We start from the raw sequence: 22,725 nt of genomic DNA, 5'->3' as shown, positions 1-22,725 counted from the left end.
TAAAAGCATCAAGCAAGGCAGTTCTGGTGGGGTTATGGACAAGGCTGTAGTTCTGTGCAGCCATTGCAGGCAGAAAAAGCTTCAGAGCATCTGCAGAGCAACATCATAGCTCTACAGCATCTGACCTTGCATGCTAGAACAGACAGCACACTCATTGTGGGAAGAGAAATAGGATAGAGTGCAGTTCTGCTCTGTTTATAAGCATTGAGTTTGATAGTTTGTACCTTAATGTATTAAACAGTGAGATCCAGGTATCTTCTAAATTACATCATAGATACCTATTACTATAAACTGTTTTTTCATCTGTTAAGCCATGAAAGTTTTGATTACTGCTCCATTCTGTCTGTACATCTTTGAGGTTAATGTTTACCAACTAGTGCTGTGGGGTTTTTGCCTTTTATCTATTATACTGTGATAGCTTACCATCTACTACCTGTTCATTTTTAAAGCAATTTTGCTTAATAAAGCATTTTAGAAGGAAGATAGATGAGGTTAAAAATTTTAAAAAAAAAAGTTAAAAGTCTGTTTTTTGTTTGAATCTTTATTTTTCCAGTGGATGGAAAAGACATCAGCTGGTTCATACGTGTTTCGGAATAGCCGAGCTGAAGAAAGGGAAGCTGCCAGGCATGAAGAGGATCAACAAAAGAAACTGGAAGCTCTGTTTGCAAAAATCCAAGCAGAACATGAAAAACATGAAGGTAAAGCTTTAATTGTTTCAGAATACAATAACTTCTTTTGCATTTACAGAAGAGTTTAAGGAAACAGTAAACTTTTCTCTGGTGATAGAGAAGCAAAAATAGCATGCTGGGTTATTTTTGTTGCTGTTTTTTTGTTATATATTTTTTTAGGTTTTGTACTTCCTGTGTATCAAGACTTTTTAATGTGAAACAGCAGTTCCATACTTATTTGCTTGGCTATGCAGCTACCTAGGAAACTCCTGAGCTTGCTGGTAGCCAGGGTACTAAAAAATTACCATTGAGATGATGCTCAGGGTGGTGCTACAAAATTGTAGAGCTGTTAATTCCATTCTCTTCAAAGATCTGAAACTGTGTTATCTAGTGTTGGGCACTGGTTAGGATATGTCTCAGTGGGCCTGGACACCAGGACTGAGCACTAGACACCTTTCCTCACAAGCTCTGCAGGACTGTGGAGATACTGAGATGAGTGGAGCTATTAAACAGGACATGGAGAAGGCTTAGCTACTGAATGCCTTTTTTACCTCACCCTTCACCTTCACACCAGCCTTCAGAAATCTCAGTCCCTGGAGACCAGGGAAAAGCATGGAGCAAGGAAGACATAGCCTTGGTGGAAAAGGATCAAGTAGAGAATACTTAGGCAAATTTAGGTCCGTGGTTGGTGGTGGGATGCACACAAAAGTGCTGAAGGTGTGCTGGCTGATGTCCTTCTGAGGCTGCTCTCAAGCCTCTTTGAATGGACATAGTGCCTGGTAGAGTTGCCTGAAGACTGGAGTGAAGCAAATGTCTCTCCTGGCTTCAGAAAGGAGAGGAAGTAGGACCCAGAGAAGTCAGTATAGACCAGTTCAGCCTCACCTTGGTCCTTGAGAAGGTGAGGCAACAACTAATCCTGGAAACCATTCCCAGGCACATGAAGAACAAGAAGGTGATTGGGAGTAGTCAGCAGGGATTCACCAAGGGGAAACTGAAATAGGTTGACTAAGATGGAAGCCTTCTGTGATGAAATTACTTGCTTGGGTAGATCAGGGGAGAGAAGTGGACATTGTTTACTTGGACTTAAGTAAGGCCTTTCACACTGCCTGGTTAAGATCCAGCAAGGGCTGTATGAGCAGTCAGGTGGATTGAAAACTGACTGAACAGTTGGGCCCAGAGGGTGGTGGTCAGTGTCCCAAAGTCTAGCTGGGGCCAGTAGCTTGTGGTGTACTCCAGGGACCAAGACTGGGCCCAGTCCCATTTTAGCATCTTCATTAATGATCTGGACAATGGGGCAGAGTGTCCTCTCAGCAGGTTTGCCAGTGAATACAGAGCTGGAAAAAAGGAGGACTGACTGACAGACTAGAGGGTCATGCTGCCATCCCTGCCATCCAGAGGGACTGTGACAGCCTGGAGAGATGGAGTGACAATAACTTTGTGAAGTTCAACAAAGAAAAGTGCCTTTTAGCTGGGGACAAACAGCCCCGTGCACCAGTACATGCTGGGCACTGCACAGCTGGAAGGCAACTTTGCAGAAAAGGCCCTGGGGGTTCCAGTGACCACGTTGAGGTGTGTTGCCTCACACAGCAGGTCTAGGGAGATCATCCTTCCCCTCTCTTTAGTATTTGTAAGGCTTCTTGTGGAGTACTGTGTCCAGATATGGGATACCCATACCTTGGACATACTGGAGAGAATCCAACGAAGGGCCATGGAGATGCTTAAGCAGACGCATGGAGCATCTGACATAAGTGAGCTGGGAATGTTTAGCTTGGAAAAGAGAAGTTTCAGGGGGATTTGATTCCATCAGTAATGATCTGTGGAGTTGAAATTTCATAGGGTAGTATCTACCACCCAAGTAGCCCTTCTCTGTTCATAAATATTTCTTGTGGTGACCTGCAACAAACTGAGATGTTCTCTAACTGCATTGTCAGAACCTGGAGTCCCTCACAAATAACAAGGAAAAGGCAAATAAAGCCATACCCTAAAAAAGCCCCAAACAAAACAAAACTAAATTATTAACTGGAAGCAGAGATTGCTTTGTAATTCTTAAATTCACTGGTGGGAACTTCTACATATCAGTCACCTCATTGTTTGACTGGTGAAGTTGTCTATACTGGAGTCTGCTACACTGAAGGAACTCATCAAAATGCTATCAGCAAAATAACTTCCTCTGAGAAGAGGGTAATTGTTTCATATAATGAAGTTAATTTAGCTTTTAGTTGGCATCCTAAGGTATCCATGTGCAGGCCTGTGGTCACCCTGTCCCACATTGTTATCTTGCTATGAGAGGAACTGGCAGACACACAGAAAATATGCTCAAGTATCAATGAAGTTTTATGGAAGGCTGTTAAATGACCCTCTCCTAAGCACAGACACTGATACTGGTTTCCCCAGAGTTTGTGTAATATTCTAATCTATGTTGAATTTGAAAGACTATTTTTTTCCTGCTTGTACATGTATATATACACACAGATATTGATTCCTACATAGAAGTATTTTTATTCTGGCAAGGCAGGCCTAAATACTACTGTGCTGCTTACATAATTATTTCTTTATTCACTTGTGAAGTGTATTGCTGTACTCAGCACAGTGACTTCTTTTTCACCAGAGAGAGCCAGCAGAAGAACACCAAGGTCACGCATGGTCACAAGACAGCAGATCCATAATTTGCAAGATGGTGCTGAACTTTATGAAGCAATTCAGAATGCATCTGATCCTGGCTATATGGAGGTAACTAAATTCCATGGGGCTAATTTTGAAATGCTTGCAATACTAAAATTACAATTTAGTACCTCCTGCTAAAATCATCTATTAAATTACTACTTATTTTGCTACTTTTTTGAGATGCCATCTCTGACTCTATTTGATAAAATGTTATGCATATCTGTGGTGCTGCATGTAAAGGCTTTAGGATCTTGAAGACTTGGTCAGAAAGTTAACACTCCTGGTGCATTTTAGTGTAAATCACTGTCAGCTCACAGATAGCAGCCAGCTGAGAGGTGTGACTCCTCTCTTTTTTACAGATTTTTTTCTTAATATTTCTTAAAAAACAGGCAAGCATGCCTATTATATTAAATATTCACCTTAGTTATGTGCTTTTAAGCAGGCTTCTCACTAATTACCATGTAAGAACAGTGTATAATTAGACAACAGAGCACCAGATCTGAGTATCAGTCAAGACTGGTGATACCCATTGTGTTACTGTACCTCATTTCAAGTCCTAGTAGTCTATCAGTTGAACAACAAATTGCCTGCAATAGACAAACACTTAACAAAAAAACTATCTGAAAATCTTCATGGGATTTTTTTTATTAATAAAAAGGATACTGAATGCATTTTCTCTGGGTTACAGGAATATCTCAGTGAAGACCAATTAAAAGCTTTGAATGCACACAGGCAGCTGATGAATGATAGAAAGCAAACTCAAATACAGGAAGAATTCAAGAAGGCTTTACAGTCAGCAGAACAGGAAGAAAATGGTTGTTCCAAAAGAGATGTGTCTATTGTATGGAAATTATGTGTGGTAGACTACAGAAAGCAAGAAAAACATAAAGGTTGGTACTTGGAAAACACAGCCAACAGATTTGAAGAGTTTTCCAACTATATTGTAGCTTGCATGTTAATATTTCCAGTTTTATTTGGGTTGGAAGGAGTGTGGTGGATTTATTTTGCTTAAAATCCTTCAAGTTAGTATTGCACACCTAATGTGTCTTTCTCTGATGTCATTAGGAGTGATACTGAGTATCTGGCGTCCACTGCTGGATGTTTGTTCCTTGTTAAAGGAAGGCAACAGGTACAGAATCTATCAGCTCTCAACATCCCAGTCCAAAGGGAGATCAGACTCAGCTAATATACAATTAACAGCAACAAAGAAAACTCAGTATCTGCAACTACCAGTAAGTGCTTTAACTGCATGAAGATGTATCATCAAAACATCACAGTCTATATAAATAAAAACTTAAAACTTCTGTGTTTCTTCAGGTATCACAGGAGATGCTGATACAGATTTTTTTTCCAAGAAGGGCTCTAAAATTCACCAGTTTGTTGGATCCTTCTTTTCAGCCACCATGTGCTGAAGTTGATTTAGTTGGAGTTGTTGTTTCTATTAGTAGAACAGGTATGTTGTGGACCACATTCATGTCCTACTGAATAAGCATTTATTTTTTATTTATGTCAGAAGTCAAAATAATCTTAGAGTTGTACCTTCCTCTCAGGTTTCTGAAGACCTGCTAATACAGCCCATCATTGTGACACACTGGCAGATAATTCTGTTTTCCTAAAGGAGCACCATCTTCACTTATCAGTTAGGAAAGATTTCAGTAAAGGAGCTTCTAAGCTCAAGTGAAGCTTTTCTTTAGCTTTTTCCATGAAAAGTGGCTCTAAGTGCTGAGATCTGTGTTGAGCATCTGCAGAAGAAGCATTCTGCACATACCTGAGTTTCTTCTTTAGTGTGCAGTGCCATGGAATGAGGCACTGGAGCTCATGGATAGGGACAGGCAGGTAATCTGATTAATAAAAATGAAAAGCACAACAGGAATATAATTTTTTAAGCACTGGAACACAGACTTCGAAGTTGTTTTCTGTAATCAGTGTGGAGATAGTGTGGGATATAAATGGAACATTAAACATCTGTTACCATGCAGGTGGGCATGTGATATTTGTCTGTCCTTTTTCAAGAGGTGTGTGGCTTTTTTATAGATACAAATTGCAGTATTTAAGCCTTTACTTAAAGGTTTAAAGTTTAATTCAGACTTTTTTCTTGCTTTTAGGTTTCACTACTATGGTGTACTTGGCTGATGAAAGCTATAATTTGGTAGCAGTAAAGATCTGGACAGATCTCAGGCACTTGGCTATTGAAGATATAGTTGTGCCCTGTTCACTGATTTCTGCAAGCAACCTCCAGTGGCAATCTGAATTCAGATCAGAAATTCCTGTGCTGTTGGCTGGAGATCTTTCTGCATTCTCAGCCAGTCCAAAGGAAAACTATCTTCAAGAGAAGGTTAATGAAATGAAAAGTACGATACAGGTAAATCTCTAGATTTGTAATTTAATGATTAATTTTAGTTACTGCTGTGTTACATTCTTCATCAGAAAGTCTGCTAATAATCTAATAAATCTTTAAAACAAATAATGCACATGTTAAATTTGAAGGGATTTTCTGATACAGTAGGGTACATGCACTTCTCCTGAGGGGTCTATGTATCACCTATATTTTGATGTTTTTTATTTTATATAATTCAGCCCAACCAATACTGTCTTTAGGATGTGCCACAAAATCTTGGGAATAGGGAATTTGTCATGGACACTTGGGCTCTAGCTTTTTCAATTTGAAAGTTACTGTCTTGCTCAGTTGAACATAGTCACTATGGGATTGTTGATTTAATTTATTTGTATTTCAGTCTTCTAGCTGTGCTCAATAGCATGTCTTGATCTTACTGATAACCAAGTATAAATACAAAAGGATTTTTTCTTGTTAAGAATAAAAGGGAGGTGTGGTATTTCCCTCTATGAAAAGTGCAGCAATTTTCTAAGTTGTTGGTTCAATATAAAAAAAGCTTCTAGTGGAACTATGACAAATCAAAGTCCTAAATACTTTGTGAGCATGTAGTACTTACACAATTTGAAAAAAACAACTATTCTGTAAACTGTTCTTCTTTATAGAATGTGACCTCCTTTTGCTCTGGTGCAGAAAGTAAATTGATGAATTTGCTACAAAGAAATCTCTCACTTGCACCCAGTTTAACTAAAAGATGTAGTTTGGAATGCCCCTCTCCTTCCTGCAAATCAGAGCATAAAAGTTTGGTAAGTGTCTGGTAATTATTATTGTGCTTATAGTGACAATAATCAAGTTTTGTACTGACAGCTGAGGTGTCACTCCACAGATTCTCTCTTGGGCAGTGGAAGCTGATTAGAAGCTTTCTCTTTGTGTGGGTTTAGGATTATTCCATAGGAGAAACTGTGATACTGTTCTTGCACATGAAAACTTCCCCTTGTGGCCTGTGTTTTCTCAGCATGTTTTTAATATTCTGAATTTTATATGAGTTAAATGAGTCATCCTGTCCCTATAGATGATTTACTGCTTCCTTGGTCCCTTTATGAAGATTTATCTGATATGGGTGTTACTGGAAACAAAAATTCTTGACCTGTAAATTTTTCTTTCATGGCATTCTTTAGTTCTCCATTTGCTTAGAGAATTTGCCTCCTGGTAGTTTTTTTTCCCAGATATTGGTCAATATTTCCAGGATTTAAAAAGGAAGAGGTATCACCTAGTAAATGTTCACATTTTATAGCAGTCTTGACAAAAATGAGCTAAACAGTACTCCAGTTTCCCATGAAGGCTGCTGGTGGCAAGTTGTTCCTGATGGTGTGGCACTGAGTACAGTCAGAAAAAAAAAAAAAAATCTGTCACTGGTTGCAAGGGAAGTGGAAACACCCTGATGTGAGATCAGTTCCTGGGCATTAAATTTAGGGCATCCTTTTCCAATTCAGAGAGAGTGCTAATATTTAATTCTGAAGGTTTAGTTTATATCTGCTTGTTGAATATATTAATCAAGTTGAAACAAACGAGACATTAAAGTTAAACATGCCTGCATGACTTGCTGTGGACTGTCCACCTTGTGTATGTTGCCCTCCCTCGAGTTTTTTGGCCTGTATTCTATTCCTTTATTTCTTCAAAGATTTTTTCCTCATTTTTTCCCTATTTAACAACTTGAGGATATATCCAGTGCAGTACATATATCCATGCTTTTTTGTAAAGGCTTTTATTTCATACCATTTGTCCAAAAAAAAAAAAATTCCTATATACTTAGCATATATGTCAGAAACAGGATATAAATGTGCTGTCATCATGTCCTTGTAAGTAGTGTCAGTATTTGAAAGAATAATGTCAGTCACCATCAGAAGATGCCAAACTGAAGTTAAGTTGGTTATGGAAGATTACAGGATTTTTGATTCAGCTTTTTGTTTTGTTTTTTCTGCCTCTTGAGTGGAAGCAATTAAGGGAACTAATGGAACAGAACATTCTATTCAACATAAAACTTCTCTTTTTAACCAGGTCTCTACTTCTAAAATTGAAATAAAGCATCCAAGCCCTTTTTCAACTACCACACCAAATATGAAACTTGTTGCCCAGGGGTCAGCAAAAACACCATCACCTGCTGCAGTTAATGAAAACCATCCCAAAAACAGCAAAAAGAGAAAAGCAATGGACTTCCTCAGTTGCATACCTGCCCCTCCACCACTCACACCCATCTGTTCAGTCATTTCTCCTTCTTTAAAGAAAGCATTTCAGCCACCACGAAGTTTGGGTTTACAGCACAGCAAATCATCAAAAGAAACAAATCAGAATATTGGTTATGTCACCCCCTGTAGGAAACTGAGAGAAGCTTTCCAGCTTCCTGAGAACGACCTGGTTGCAGATGAAGAGCTTGCCTTGATTAATACACAGGCACTCATGAATAATTTACCAGAGGAAAAGAAGAATGATTATGTAAATGAAAACAGCAGTGCAATAGGTCCTAATGTATCGAATGGTCTTTCACACAAAAATAGTTTTAGGTCTGCTGAGGAAGCAAAAAACTCCTCAAAAAGCAGTTCTGCAGGAGCTGAGGCTCTTCAGAAAGACACAGAGGAACCTGAGGAGTTGTTACCAGCCTGCTGAATGCTACAGAGAGAAGCCCCCTAAAATGCTGCTGAATACACACGTGTACAGTACTGTATATATTTAAAATTCAAATTATTTTTGCACTTTGTACATTTAATCCTGATTGTATTTAATAAAGTTGTGTTACAAAAAAAAAAAAAAAAAAATAAAAGACTCATGAAATAACATTTCATCTGCAAAAGAATTTGGAGTTGATAATTATACATTTCTTACACAATCTTGTGTTGTACAATAGCATTGGTGTGGCTGAAGCTTAGATGACATTACATAGGCCATTGCTTTGATTCTAATGTGTTCTTAAATTACAGCAGGATCATTGTTGCTGTCTTAATGCAATCAGTTTTGTTACCCTCTAATATTAATATTAGAATGGTTGTTTGGCTGTCAGAGGTGCTACAGGGCAAAATAAACTGTTCTCTAAGTTTATTGTTACAAAACATTACACTTCTATTCTGAAGTACTGTTCTGTAATCCTGCCATAGTTCATGTGCTTTCCCCCTCAGACTTTCCAAAGAGTTTTAGGGAAGTTACAGTGATGAGATTCATTGCAAAATGCCACAGAAAGGTGCTAGTGAGAGATCCTTGCTCAGTGTTTCCAAGCTAATCCTTCATCAAGAAGCACTTGAGGCCACAGCATCATCAATGATCATCACATCTTCCTTCCATTTCAGCACAAGATCTTTCTACCAGGAGTGAGTGAGTACTTGAATTCCTTACCTTGTTATCATTAACCTCAGCAGGTGAAGCTTCTCAGAACTGGAGTTACTCCACAGGAAGGAAGCAGTCCTGCTTGACCAATGCCAACTCCACATTTTAGTTTGTTTGTTGCCAGGGTGCCCCTTGCCCTGCTGTTCCCCACTGGGTGTGGGTCAAAGGAGGGTTTTGGAACTGAGACCACCAGCTTCCCACTGGGCAACTGTTCAGGGGTCCTGGGCCATTCATTTCTTTATATCTCTTATACTTCTCTGTCTGATAAATGGCTTTGACCAGCAGCTTCTTCACTCCTACTTAAATTCTGCTGTGACCTGTCTACATTTTCTTTGCATAGCTCACTACTGCCCTGTTCTATAAGCATCACCTAATACTCCATACCTACCTCAATGCTGAGGTTTAAGAATGTTTAAGAATGAAGCTGCTTGATAACATCATCAGCAGAATTAAGCAATACAGATAAAACTATTGCAGGTTGGCTTTTCTCCATCCATTAGCTGGTGGCTTCTCAGAACCTGAGCATGGATGGAGTTGATTTCTCCCCATACAAGAATTTCTTTTCCTCCTTGCCATTATTTTGTACTTCTGAGTTAGTTTATTTGGTAGCTTTATCCTTCAGCTGTTCAGAGCTGCTCCTGTAGCTGTTCCTGCTTAGAGCTGAACAAGCAGTAGCCTAAAGCTGCTGTTCCCTTTCAGGAGCCACCACAAATGGATTTATCTCAGGACTGTTGAATTACTGTGTCTTGGCAAGATAAAGGGCTCAATTTGGTGCATTACTGGTTCACCTTCAGGCTGGAGAAGCTCTTTAGCTGGGCTAGAGCTGAGGTCAGACCAGGAAGAATCCAGCCAGCAGAGGTGTAGGTAGGGAACAAGATCAAATCTTGCTGCAATCCTTTTCCATTGTTCACTTTTCCTCTCCTAAAGCTGACAGTGATGCTCAAGGCCACATTGGAGTGGGAAGATACAAAAGATGCCAGTGCCAGATGTTATGTATTAAAATGGCAAGAAATGCCAACAGTGGAGAGGGAATTGGCCACATGGCCTGTAGGAGATGAATTTAGGAATACTATTTGTCTCTTATTAGTGACAGAGTGATGCAGGGGAAAAAATAAAAAATATATGGCACAGACAGAAAATTTTACTGTAAGCTTGAATGGATTTTCATGGAGGAGGAGAGATGAGAGGAAGGACAGTTTGCACTGGGGAGATTGCTCTTAGATCTGTCATGTAGAGCTCATGTGAGATCATAATCATAGGGAGAACATCTTTAAAGACTCATAAGAAATAAAAGCTATTTAGAAATGCAATAGAAAAATACAAGAATTTTAAAAAGTTTAGAAAAAAAATATGTAAAACTGGATACTTTTATACCCTGGTAATTAAAATACACCGAAGAATCCACATCTTCAGCAAAATGATGTGTTTGGATGTGCCACATGAGGTCTTCTGTCAGAGAAGGCTGCAGGGTGCTTGGAATGAGCTGCATTTGGTCCCCTGCAACTTCCCTCAAAAACTGCTTGGTTTGTGAGACTGAAGAACACTGTGGAAGGTAACATTGTGCTCGTATTCTTTTTTCATCTGTTGGATCTTTTGTCGAGGGACACCATGAATGTTTCTTCTGTAGAATCAACAGAAACAGAAAATACAAGGATTTAGCTGCCTGTAGAAGGCCTCTTTTTTGACAAACTGTTTTTCACTCCCACCTCCTGACAGCTGAAATAGTGTAATGCAGGTATTTCTGGGGGCAGCCAGGACATAACAGGTTAGGCAAATGCTTTGAATTGTAGGTCAGGTAAGAAAGAGCCATGTAGCAGACCTGGGTATTGTTTTGTATGGGGTTTAGTGCTAGTGGCTTGTTAGCCCCAGGCTGAAGTTAAAACTTTTTATAAATCTGAAATAATGCAGGAAAGGGTTATAGAGAGCCCCTCCACTGACCCATAATCAACAAGTACAGAGGTCAAAACTTGCTTTGTCAGAGTGCAAGTGGGGAAAAAAAATCATATCTGATGTGGCTCAGGCTCTAGGGCAACAATGAGTCTGAGCGGGAGCGGAACAGGATTCCCAACATGTTCTGGATAGACCAGAACAGCTGCAGTCTCTCAATGCATTACTGGGAATTCTTTTTCCACTAGAGATTTCTGCTTGTCTGTGAGTCTGTAAATTCTGAATATCCTTGGCTTTTCCATTTATCCCTATTAAGCACAATTTCTCATCTCTAATCCAAGTTTGTCCTGGTTCCGCATCCATATTTTCAAAACCTGGTGGTGTGCAAATCCTGCATCACTCAGCATATTCTCTCACTGGTGGAATTAAGGTGGCAGCTGCAGCATCCCACTGGTGATGTGGACACCAGGTCCTCCAGCAGCCACGTGTGCAGCCTGTGCCTGGGACCTGCATCCCACACAAACTGCGTTGCCACGCAGTTTGCCAGTCAAGACACCATGGGGAACCTTCAGCTGAACCACCTGCCAAAGAGCTGCTCCACTCCTGAGTCTGCCTGAATGAGCTTTACAGTGCTACTGTAAAAAGCCAAATTGTTTAAAATGCTTATTAAAAGAAAACAGAGGCTGCTGAGTAGGTCACCTATAATAAATGATTGCAAATAAACCCCCCTCTGCCCTGATACCCTACAACTGGCTCCCAGCTGATGCTGGTAAGGCAGGAGCTGACACCTCCAGCCCCAAGCCCCCAGCTGCCAAATGCCATTTGAGAGAGCCACGAGCACCCTGGGCCATCATCCCTCTGCCCTTTGCCTCTCTCATGTGCAAAAAGGAGTAGTGCTGACTTTTAACTGGACGTTGTAGCTGCCACAGAACAAATAAATCAATTGGAACCAAGTACCCAAGTCATGTTTGCTTGTGATAGCAAGTAAGTTGGCATGTGTTGGCTTCTGGATCCAGTAGATAGGAGTGCACTATTCACTGTAATGTAATTTACATCAGGTTGGATAAAGGCTAGGAATTGAGCCTGCATTAATTTATTTTTTTTTAGTGCCATAACCTTGCAGGCACTGGCCAAATGAACATGCTTAGAGCTGTATTTGGCTGCCTCTGTTTCCTACCCCACTATGAAGAGCTGAGAAGTTCCCTCTGTTCCCTTCTGTGTGTGTGCATTAAGATCTTCAGAAAGATTCATGACCACACTTAATGTAGCATCCCACCACTGCAAGGCAATATTTCTTATAGTTAGACTTTTCAAGAACAGGTGTCTGAATATTTCCTGTAGTGCTTAGACACTTGGTTTGTGCCCAAACAGTGCTGCTCAAAATACAGAATGAAAATTTTGGTTTCCTGCTACAAGAATCATAGAATCATAGAATCATAGAATTGGCTGGGTTGGAAGGGACCTCAGAGATCATCGAGTCCAACCCTTGAACCACCGTTGCGGTTGCTAGACCATGGCACTGAGTGCCACATCCAGTCTCTTTTTAAATATCTCCAGGGACGGAGAATCCACTACTTCCCTGGGCAGCCCATTCCAATGACGGATCACTCTTTCCGTAAAGAAATTCTTTCTAATATCTAACCTAAACTTCCCCTGGCACAACTTAAGTCCATGCCCTCTTGTCTTGTTGAAAGTCGTTTGGTAAAAGAGCCCAACCCCCACCTGGCTACACCCTCCTTTCAGGTAGTTGTAGAGAGTGATGAGGTCTCCCCTGAGCCGCCTCTTCTTTAGGCTGAACAACCCCAGTTCTCTCAGCCTCTCCTCGTAGGGTCTATGCTCGAGTCCCTTCACCAGCCTGGTTGCCCTCCTTTGGACCTGCTCCAGGACCTCGATATCCTTGCAGTAAAAATAGATGTTTCTGGGGGTGTGTGGTGTGTTGCTTTACCTACTGCATGATTCTCTTCAGCACAGTCAGGCTCTTTCGGGGCTCAAATCACTGCAGACCAGGTACTGAGTAGCAGAAAATTTTCACTACAGTCTTTCTGTTGTCATTTACTAGGTTACTTTTTAGGGTATAAGAAGAGGAAAAGAGGCCTGGCCTTTCTCAGAACACATCAATAAAATGAGAAGCTGTTTGCTGTACCAAAGAGAAGAAGATGTACCTTGTCAGCTCTTGAACATTGAACTTCCAGGGTGTATCTGGTTCTTGGAATATCACTTCGTATCTATTTTCACGTGCCTGAAGAAGTACACAGGAGTTTTAGACATGCTGCTGAGCTCCAGAGTAGCCCATCTTCCAAACCCTCTGAGATTTTATCTAAGAAATGTATCCTATGTAGCAGGAGCCAGAAGGAGGAAGATAACCAGGACTCCCATCAAGGTGCTGGGCTGGGTCTCAGGTGGTCTCATTTCCTTCTACATCAAGGATCTGGGGAGTGTGAGGTCAACATCTCACAGTCCTGTTACTTCCAGACACTGAGTCTACAGGCCTTAATTTTTTCAAAGTAAAGAAATACTTTTTGTGCTTTATACACATACACACACATCTACACACACAGATGTGTATGTATATATATTTAATACAATTATTGATTGCTTTGGGGGTCTGATTTGAGGGAAAGGAGGCAAGGAAATCCATTGACCTTTTTACATCTTGTCCACCTCTGGCTCTCCTCTCCATCTGCTTCCTGGTTAACCCCAAGCTTTCCCAACTGCTGCTGGAGTGACATGTCCAGGTTTTCCAGCACCAGGAGTAATTCTGGCCTCTTTTGTGCTCCCACACAAGCAGTACCTAGACCCAAATCTCTTAACTGACAAGACCATAACCCAAAAACTTGTAGTGATGCATGAGCATGAATGTAACATTAGCAGACAGGCCACATTATGAAACTAAAAAAACAGCATCTCTGCAAGAACTCTTAACAAGATATACAGATGTATCTTTGAAGACATTTTATGGAGTATTATGGAGTCTGTGTGAGTCATCAACTAAAATTCTAAGTCCTATCTTGACATATTTGTCAACAAATAGTTTGGGAACTGTTCAATTCATGTCACTGCTGGGGAAGGGGATGACATCTGATTGCCCAGAAGCTACAGGGCAAGTTCAAAGACTGTTTAACTTTTCAAGCCATTTTGTCTTCACTGAGGTATTTATCTGTCTAGATAAAACAACTACACTGACACTTCTCCTACTTCTTCACAGTATCAGTCATTAACTGTAAAAGACTAAGAGAAAATTGAATTTTTAGGTATGTTAGAAACCCCTGCAGTCAGATCACCTCTTAAATGTCATAGCTGCTCACATTAAAAAAACATATAAACCAGAGCTTTCCCTACCATCATCACGTACGGCTTCATTTCCCAAGCATGGATGTTGGTATTGTCAATAATAACCAGGCTTTTCCCATTCTTCATTGCTTTGCGTGCTGTAATGTAACACATTAAGTAAAGCTAAAAGGCATTGAGTAACAGAACAAGCCAGGTCCCAGTGTCCCCAAAGCACCCTTTTTTTCCTCACTTGGTTCCCTGCTAGACCTGGGTCTGTACCTCTCACCCAAATGTGACCCTGCAGGTGCTCTCCTGTAGGAGACAGCACAGATCCTGGCTATGGTCAGTAGTAAGATCCAAACCTCTCATAGAACATATTTAGTGGTATCACAGCACCAGGTATTTACAACAGCTAAAATGACTGCTACTTGCAAAAGACCTTTGTTACATGACCTCAAAGTATGTTTGCTATTGCTGGATACCAGTTAAGAGCACAGCCATAAACACTTCAGATTTTTCTCTCTGAAGTAGAGCCCCAGGTTGCTTCTTTCTCAAACTTACAATTAGGTTTGCAAGTTTTCCTCCTGGCTATCACCCTGCAACACCCTCTCCCAGGTCAGGACAGACATCTAAGAAGTTGCAGCCTGAGGGATGTGGTGCACAGAGCTGTAGTGAGCAGCTGCTGGGCTGGCATCTGCATCTCACCTGCTGTTATCAACCTTCAGCAGTGCTATCTTGTAGGCACTGCTTTACTTTCTAAAATAACATCTGTCAGTCACCAACATTTTTTCATTTATAAACTTTTCTGAGTCAGGAGACAAAATCAGAAGTGGCCAATGTATTTTCTTTAAGCAGTACCCCATGAACACCACCAGGAGACCTTTTACTTGGGGAGGCTAAGTTTAAAGACAGACTGAAAAGAGAAACTGTTCTGCAAAACCCCTGGATTGATTTCAGTCACCTCTCTTCTGGTTCCATTTGTGTGCATCCTCTAGGAAGTCAGGCTCAAACTCATAGACACCATTTTCCACGAAGAAATCATCAGTACTAAAAACTACAGCACCAGGAAAGTCACGTTTCAATTGTCTGAAACAAAAAAACAAATAAAAAAAAGGTGAAAGGATTAGTCTTTGCTAACACTGGGCTTTAATAGAGAACAATAAATCATGAGCCATATTAATTCTCTGCAAATATGCACGGTGCTTCATTTTAAAACACCCCAGCTTAAAGGATCAGAAAGTAAAGTAAGAGTAGATGGGCACATGGGAGGGAAGGAAGGGACTTTAAAGGCATGACCTTGATTTCTTTAATTCAGCAGAGAAATCCACACTGGACTGGACTGCCAACGTCAGTCTACGATCATGTTAATATATTCAGTTTTCTTTTTGAGTTATCCAGCAAGGTATGACTAAATATATAAAATAAGAATTAAAAAAAAAACAAACAAATAAAGAAAAGACAAAAGCAACCTGCAAGGCTCAGGGCAGGTAGTCTCAAATGACAATTTGATCATGGGAGTTTTGCTACAGAGAGATTTTTGACGATAACCAGGAAGAATCATTTGTCATTTAGTGTATCATAGACTCATACAATCACAGACTTTTTTGTGTTGGAAGAGACCTTAAACATCATCCAGTTCCAACCCCCTGCATGGGCAGGGACACCTTCCACCAGCCCAGGTTGCTCAAAGCCTCATCCATTCTGGCTTTGAGCACTTCAGGGAGGGGAAAGCCAAAACATCCCCAGGCAACCTGTGCCACTAAAGATTTGCAATTTGCAAACAAGTATCTGAGTGATTAGCTGTAATTTCTATCATTTGTTGCAATGTTGTGGTTCTTTCCAGGGTTTACTTAATCCTCCTTTTGTAAAGTAAAGCCATTTTAATTTATTTTCATCTTTTAAGCATGTTTTATAAACAAATGTGAATTGCTTAGATTGGCAGCCCCAAATGAAGCAGGTCCTTAAAACCAGTGCCCCCATGCTCAGTGGCACAGGGTACAGGGCAATCCCCCATCTATTCCCACTGATGTTTGGGGGTGGAGGGAATCTCTGAAAGATCAGGGAGAGCCCACAGCATCACCTCACTGCTCTCTGTCTCCCTAAGGCTCCAAATGTCACTGGAAAAGAAAGCAAGGCCAATGGAGAAACCTGGTGGCTCTCAGACATGAATGCTGCTGCACTGTTATCTCACCCCACACATGATGCCCAGTCCCTGGAACTTGTTTCAACTTCCTTGATAAAACACTTCTCCACACCCTCATAAGCTGCAAAAAACCCCCACTTTCTCAATGTCTTATCTAATTGAGCAACAGCAAGGGAAAAGGCACCTCTAGGTTATCAGCAGAAAACCAGACACACAGCCTGGAAAGGCTTCATTCTGTCCTCTCTAGCCCTGCCCTAGCCATTTACTCACCAGTTTTACCCTGCCTACCAGCAGTAGCTCTTCACTAGGACCCCACATTGCATTTGGCTGCATCAAGTTTGGCTGCTGACTTTGCTCGGCCTCCACTGTAACTTCTGTCACCTGCTGATTAATTAATATTATTTTGTGGTAGTAACCCTCCTAGAGACCAGAGGCTGACTGTGGACAGGCTGGACAGAGCTACCCTCACACTGCTGGGCTGCAGCAAATAAGTCATGTATTGTTCCATTATATTCTTGCACCAAAGGGATGTTTTAATCATATGATTACTGCTGGTTAAACATCTAACAAAAGTCTGTGAGGAGGAGACAGTCAACTTGCTTTTGGTTTAATTTGGGCACTCTTATCATGAAAAGCATGGGAGTGCCTACTGCTTATCTGGTTGCTCTTGTGTTGATAAACTGATAAAGCTGATCTATTCAGCTCTCACTATCATTCAGCAGCTCACCTCTCCCACTGCTTCACCCATCTGCTTTGCAACCTCTTTTCTTGGAAACTCTGCTACAATAGGTCATCCCTTCAACTCTAATACAGTCATAAAATTCTACAAAATAAAAGAGCTCAGGATTATTTTTTCTTGCTCACCACTCCCTCTAAAAATGTTCTCAACCCGTGAAAACTTTTAAAATAATTTTCTTGTCATGTGCCTTACTACATTTTTAATACATATGTGCAGACTTGCATCGGAGATTTGATATAAACCTTTTAAGTGCTTTAGATAGTATGTGATTAGCTGTAAACGATCAGCATATCACTGGTAATTAAAGTAGATTAAAATTGTGCTTAAAAGGAGGAAAAAAAGGCATGAAATGTGCTAAGACCTATGAATCACTGTCATATCTACTCCAGTCATACCACACAAACTCCTACTAAAAGCAACATAAGAAAATATGAAGTGGCAAAAGATGTTTTACCTTCTGCTTATTTTTTCATCTTTTAGCATCCCAAACCAACCAAGCTGACACTAAAGTTTACAACCATTTTCAGTAATGCCCCATTGCCCACGAAGCTGACAAAAATCCTGTTTCTTCTGTCCCTCTTAATTTCAAAGGGTACCCAAACCTCTTTAGGATGATACTTGAGAAGTAAGCAGCCAACCACAAGTTGGCTCAGAAGTGATGTTTTACATGAACACATCAGCCTCCCAACCATTGTATGCAATAAAAACACCAATATTTTAGCAAACACCAGCTATGCAAAACTGGAGGAGATGTGACCAGTGCTAGCAATTAATAAATTTTGAGCAGCGCTGTAATAGGTAAAAAAATTACCTATTGCCTTTAGGTCAGTAAATGTAAAGCATGCTAAGGAGCAAGAGAAAAATGAAATCTCTTTGCAAGATCAAAACGTTTGATCAAGTCAAATGAGCTATGTTGGCATTTTTAAAGAGGGCCTCTGAACTTGAAGTGCTGCACTGTCATAACTACTGTATGCAAAGAGAATTAATTTGCCTGCTTGGGGTATTTAATTGCAGTGTTACAGCTCTCTATCTTGTAGTAGATAGAACCTACAGTATGCTCTGTACCTTGCTAAAGAAAAGTTTGGTGCTGCTTCAGAGCATAAGAAAATAAGGGGAGAAAGGGGAATGTTTCCCCTTTATGCATTAAATTCCCCCCAGACTTTTTTCCCCCTTTCCCCAAAGTCTACAGATTTCTATCCTATAGACAATATCTCATCAACTGGCTTATCCAGATGGGGGGAAAAAAGCTTTCAGATGTTTCTGCTCTTCAGATCTGACACAAAAGCAGAAACCTTTGTATGTCCACTGGCAGGGCCCAGGAACTGATAAAGTCCAGAGAGACATCAGGCTGGGAAGAGAACAAGCATCACTGTCTGCCCACAGCAACCCAGGTAGCCAGAACGCTCCTGAACTTTGGGGTGTCTTGGCCAGTGTTGGTTTGCATTCATCTGCTGCCTCACCCGGCCAGATTTAGCATAGTGGTTGTGATTTAAAAAGGACAAGCTTTCTGTTGAAAATACAGCTGTGTTTCTGTTTGACTTCAGCAGCTGGGACAACTGCCACAGATAGGTGGGTTTAGTCTTCTATGTTATATATCCAAAGATCTGCCCCTATGACTTATAGTTTTTGAAGTTCCCTTTTTTCTAAAGAGCATCTTCAGTGCTTTCAAGCTTTTCAGATTTTAACTGTATACATAGACAACAAAATGGTTAGTCAGGATTTCAACAAGCTGGATGCATTAGGAGTACCTGGGAGAAGTCTCTGTGATCACCAGGAAGATCATTGGAGAGAAAAAAGAATCTATACCTGTACTTCGCTGTTGTGGTTTTCCACCAGAAAATTTGAAAATAAATTAATTTCTGATATTGATCCTGGAAACCAGATTGGAGGGAACATTTCCAGTGCTCAGAAGCAAACAGAATGGTGTGTCAGGCAGATCTTGGAGCCAATGATTGCCAAGCTACCACCAGTGCAATGGAGATCAGACCGTGCTGGTACTGGCACCACAGGCAGCCACTTGCTCTGGTCACCCTCCCTGACAAAAAGCTTTCCCGTGGCATTTAAAAACCATTGTTTTCAGCAGAAAAGCAGAACTACTGAGATCTGGAGCACACGCCCAGCACTTCCAGTTGCCTGCTGTGTTTTAACAGCTCCAAATGCCCTGAGGACTTTGTCCCCTGGAGCTGGTCCAGCCCGAGCTGGGCTCACAGCTGCCCCTGTGCCTGCACCCCCCCGGCTTAGGGCACTGGGTGTATTTTGCAAAGCAACAAACTGCACCTTTTATAAACGTTCAGGAGAATCACCTGAAGTCGTTTCACACAAAGGTCAATGTTTACAAGGAGGTAGGCAGGAGCTGAAGCCCAGGAACCCATCAGGGCAGCAATTCCACAGTGGGTGGGAGTGCTGGGAACTGCAACAGGGCTGGAGGTGCCAAGAGCAGCAGAGAGAACCTGAGAAAGTTCAGGTTACACCTGGCAGTGATGCAGTTTTTTTATTCCTGTCCTGGAAGATGGCTCCCTCTGTGCTTCATTAAGACACACAAGAACAAACTCATTTCAGGTGATATAAATCAACAGCAGGGGCTGAAAAGTCACACGTTTGACCATGCACCCAGCCCAGTCCTTGAAAAAAACTTCTAGACAGAGGGTAGATGTTACTGAGTTGTGTATCACTGCAATGTATTGTAGAAAAGCTGGAAATACAGCTATGGTGCAAGGAGGAGTCAACTGGAATGAGGAAATAATTTTAACAAAAGATGCCATAACAACCTTACAAAGCTGTGCCCAAACGGTGATTGGTGACACTGAAATGAGTCCTGGATCCGAGGCTGTTCCTAGAATTGTGTGATGAACTGAAAATGGACTTTCCTGATGGAGTTGTCAGCGAGTCGTTGTGAAAACACTCATGGTTCATGACACCTGTGAGTACTGCAGAGATGTGCAAGTTGCAACAGAAATCCTGGCTGATACCAAGAATGAGGGAATAGAGGTGCACAGGAAGGCATCAGAAGAAACAGTAGAGCAAAGGCATAAACAATGGCCCACACTGATAAGAACATTGTTAACAGCTACAAAATGGGGGAATGTGCTGCTTAAACACCCCACTCCCAGTGCTTTCCTAAGGTCTGGTGTGGATAACACCACTGGAAGCCCCATCCATGCTCTGAGAGCAGGAGGACAGCCCGTGAGTCCCACAGCCTGTACTCACCTTCCTCTTTCCCCTGTTTCAAGAGGGGAAGAGGCTGCAGCTGAAGACATACAAAAAGCTAAAAACAGTGGGCAAAAAATCCTGGTTAGGATTCATGGAGACCCAAGTAAGCAAAACTGAGAGGCAAAAAGGTGTCAGCAGAGACTGCTGGCTGTGAGGTGGTACAGCAGACATGACCAAACTCACCCTGGCACTGCTAAGAGGAAGAAGCCAGAAGAAAAAGTGAGAGTGACACAGCTGAATGTCCTTGTCCTCTCTGATATGGTGCAGATCACCTGAGCACTTGCATCTCGGTGCTTGAAAGTACCTGGCTGTGATGAGTGAGTGAATAAAATCTGAGGGAATGAGTCCGAATGGGTAAAATAAGCTTACCACGGCTTTTGCAAATCAGTAGTACCTTCTTTCTCTAGGAGGATCTGAGCTTTGCTGAAGTAATTTTCTGCAAACATAGCTCTGCTTAGCCCATCATGTTTAACAACTCCAAAAGGTACTCAACGTGGGAATAGCAAATCTCAAAATTTTCTTGGCACAGTCCTTTCATAATCTTGACTGAGTTAATGGAGAAGTACTAATTGCTGTTTTTACAGCTGCCCTTTGATCCATGTCCTGCTGAATGACCAAATGCAATGCTACAACTAACTGGGGCTAGAAACAGTATGAGTTCCTCTAAGGTTCCATCTCACACTGGACTAAAACAATACTTATAACTGATTTTGCAAGTATGTTGTTAATAATTAATCTTCTGTTCTGCTCTTAAAAAGAGGTGACTCAGTTACTTGCACTGGTTGAGAATGTGACCCAAATGATGAAATTATTCTTGTAATGTGAAAAGAGCCAAACCCTGAGAAGAAGAGGTTTGCACTTACATGACCTCTTTAGGGAGAAAAATCTATTTTGGGTGTCAGTAAAACACAGCATCTAGGTTTTCATTAAAGAACTTGGTCTTGCAGAAGTCCAGTATGACAGGAAGGATTGTACTGAAACAGGGAACCTGCAGCTTAACCCAGCTTTAATTCTAAATTCACACAGCTTCATGCTGACACCTTTCACCACAGAGTCCTTCCTGTGACAGCCGTGATGCCAGCACAGGTTCCTCACCCAAGGAGAGAAATAAGGTTGTGAATGTTCCTCTTTTGATGGAAAGAGGGTGACACTAAGCACAGTGACATGCCAGACTGTGGTATTTTGTGATACCACATTGCTACAACCTAGTTTAGTTGAGAGACATCCCTGCCCATGGCAGATGATCTCTAAGGTCTCTTCCAACCTAAGCCAAGCTACGATTCTATGATTATGCCATCTGCAGCACTGTTTCCCAGCACTCCCCTCTGGGTTTTTCCACCTATTTTCAATCAGTCTTGGAGCTGTTTAAAAGTGGAAAGGTCTCTTCTGTCTTTTTTATGCAGCCTTACAGCTCTGACCAGGAGTGCAGGACATCATAAACACAGAAGTCAGAGCTGTTGTCTGGTATCACAGTCAGAGAGGGGAAGTGCTTTGCCGTGTTGTAATTCACCACAAACACACACACACACACACACAAAAAAACAAAACAAAAAAACAAAACAAAACAAAAAAAAAAACACAAAAAAACATAAAAACACAGTCTGGCCCTTGTTAGAGAAGAAACAACAACTCCCGTGGGTTGGGTCATTAGTCACCTTCTGGGAAGCACCGTTTTGGTACCGCTGGCTCAGCACAACACAGCCCCCTGAGGGGGTCAGGACCAATAAATCCTCGGGCCGGTTCCGAGGAGCGAGGTGGGCCGCTCTGTTCGTGCAGGGCTCCGGAGAGGCTCCGACTTCCCTCCCAGCCAGAAAACCAGCTCTGGATCGGCGCCTCAGCCTCTCTCTAAGGGGTTTGCTGGCAACAAGCGCTGCCCGGGGTCTCCAGGTCCTGCCCCAGCACACCGACCCGGCAGCGGGGCTGGAAAGGAGGTAGCCAGCGGGACCCTCCGGTCCCAGTGGGATCCTCCGCCTCTCCCAAAACCCAAGGGCTCCGGTCCCGCCGCCTTACCTGGCCAGGGTGCTCTTCCCGGAGCCCGGCAGCCCCCGCAGCAGTACCAGCCTCCCGCCGAACTGGCGCCGCCGGGGGTGCAGGCTGAGCCCCCCCAGGGCGCGGAGCAGTTCCTCATCCATTCCTCGCTGCACCGGGACCGGACCGGGCCTGGCAGGGAAGGGGCGGGAGCAACCGGGCCCGGCCCGTGGCAGGGTTGGGGGGGCGGGGGAGGGAGGACCGGGACAACCGCACCAGAGCCCGGCCCTAGAGGGGGAGCATCGGTACCCGGGATCCATCCCCCGGAGTGCGTGGATGCTGCCGCCCCTCGGAGGAGGCTGGGTTTGGATCAGAAGGCTCCGAGACTCTTCCCCTGTGAAAATGAAAGCGGAATTAAAGAGAAACAGACAGGAGAGGAAGGACTTTTGTGGCTCGGTAAGGGCAACAG

At 42.1% G+C, this 22,725-nt stretch overlaps 2 protein-coding genes across 2 annotated transcripts in view; one reads left to right on the top strand and one right to left on the bottom strand.

Annotated features, from left to right (window-relative positions):
* BRCA2 (BRCA2 DNA repair associated) overlaps window positions 1-8,568 on the top strand; it is a 37,128-nt gene extending 28,560 nt beyond the window's left edge. Inside the window, exons 20-27 of the mRNA XM_030448216.1 lie at window positions 554-698; window positions 3,277-3,398; window positions 4,021-4,222; window positions 4,398-4,564; window positions 4,650-4,785; window positions 5,438-5,694; window positions 6,330-6,470; window positions 7,723-8,568. Coding sequence (XP_030304076.1) covers window positions 554-698; window positions 3,277-3,398; window positions 4,021-4,222; window positions 4,398-4,564; window positions 4,650-4,785; window positions 5,438-5,694; window positions 6,330-6,470; window positions 7,723-8,328 — 1,776 coding nt within the window. The 3' untranslated portion in view covers window positions 8,329-8,568. The remainder of the gene's footprint in view (window positions 1-553; window positions 699-3,276; window positions 3,399-4,020; window positions 4,223-4,397; window positions 4,565-4,649; window positions 4,786-5,437; window positions 5,695-6,329; window positions 6,471-7,722) is intronic.
* Window positions 8,569-8,970: 402 nt separating this feature from the next.
* Window positions 8,971-22,609, bottom strand: N4BP2L1 (NEDD4 binding protein 2 like 1). The gene is given in 6 exon segments (XM_030448226.1): window positions 8,971-10,553; window positions 10,555-10,660; window positions 13,089-13,165; window positions 14,266-14,354; window positions 15,158-15,282; window positions 22,299-22,609. Coding segments are annotated over 6 exon segments (780 nt in total). The 5' UTR covers window positions 22,577-22,609; the 3' UTR covers window positions 8,971-10,448.
* Window positions 22,610-22,725: the final 116 nt, after the last annotated feature.

This window comes from Calypte anna, chromosome 1, assembly GCF_003957555.1.
Source record: "Calypte anna isolate BGI_N300 chromosome 1, bCalAnn1_v1.p, whole genome shotgun sequence".
Taxonomy (NCBI): Eukaryota; Metazoa; Chordata; class Aves; order Apodiformes; family Trochilidae; genus Calypte; species Calypte anna.
This window is presented reverse-complemented; position numbering and strand designations above follow the sequence as displayed.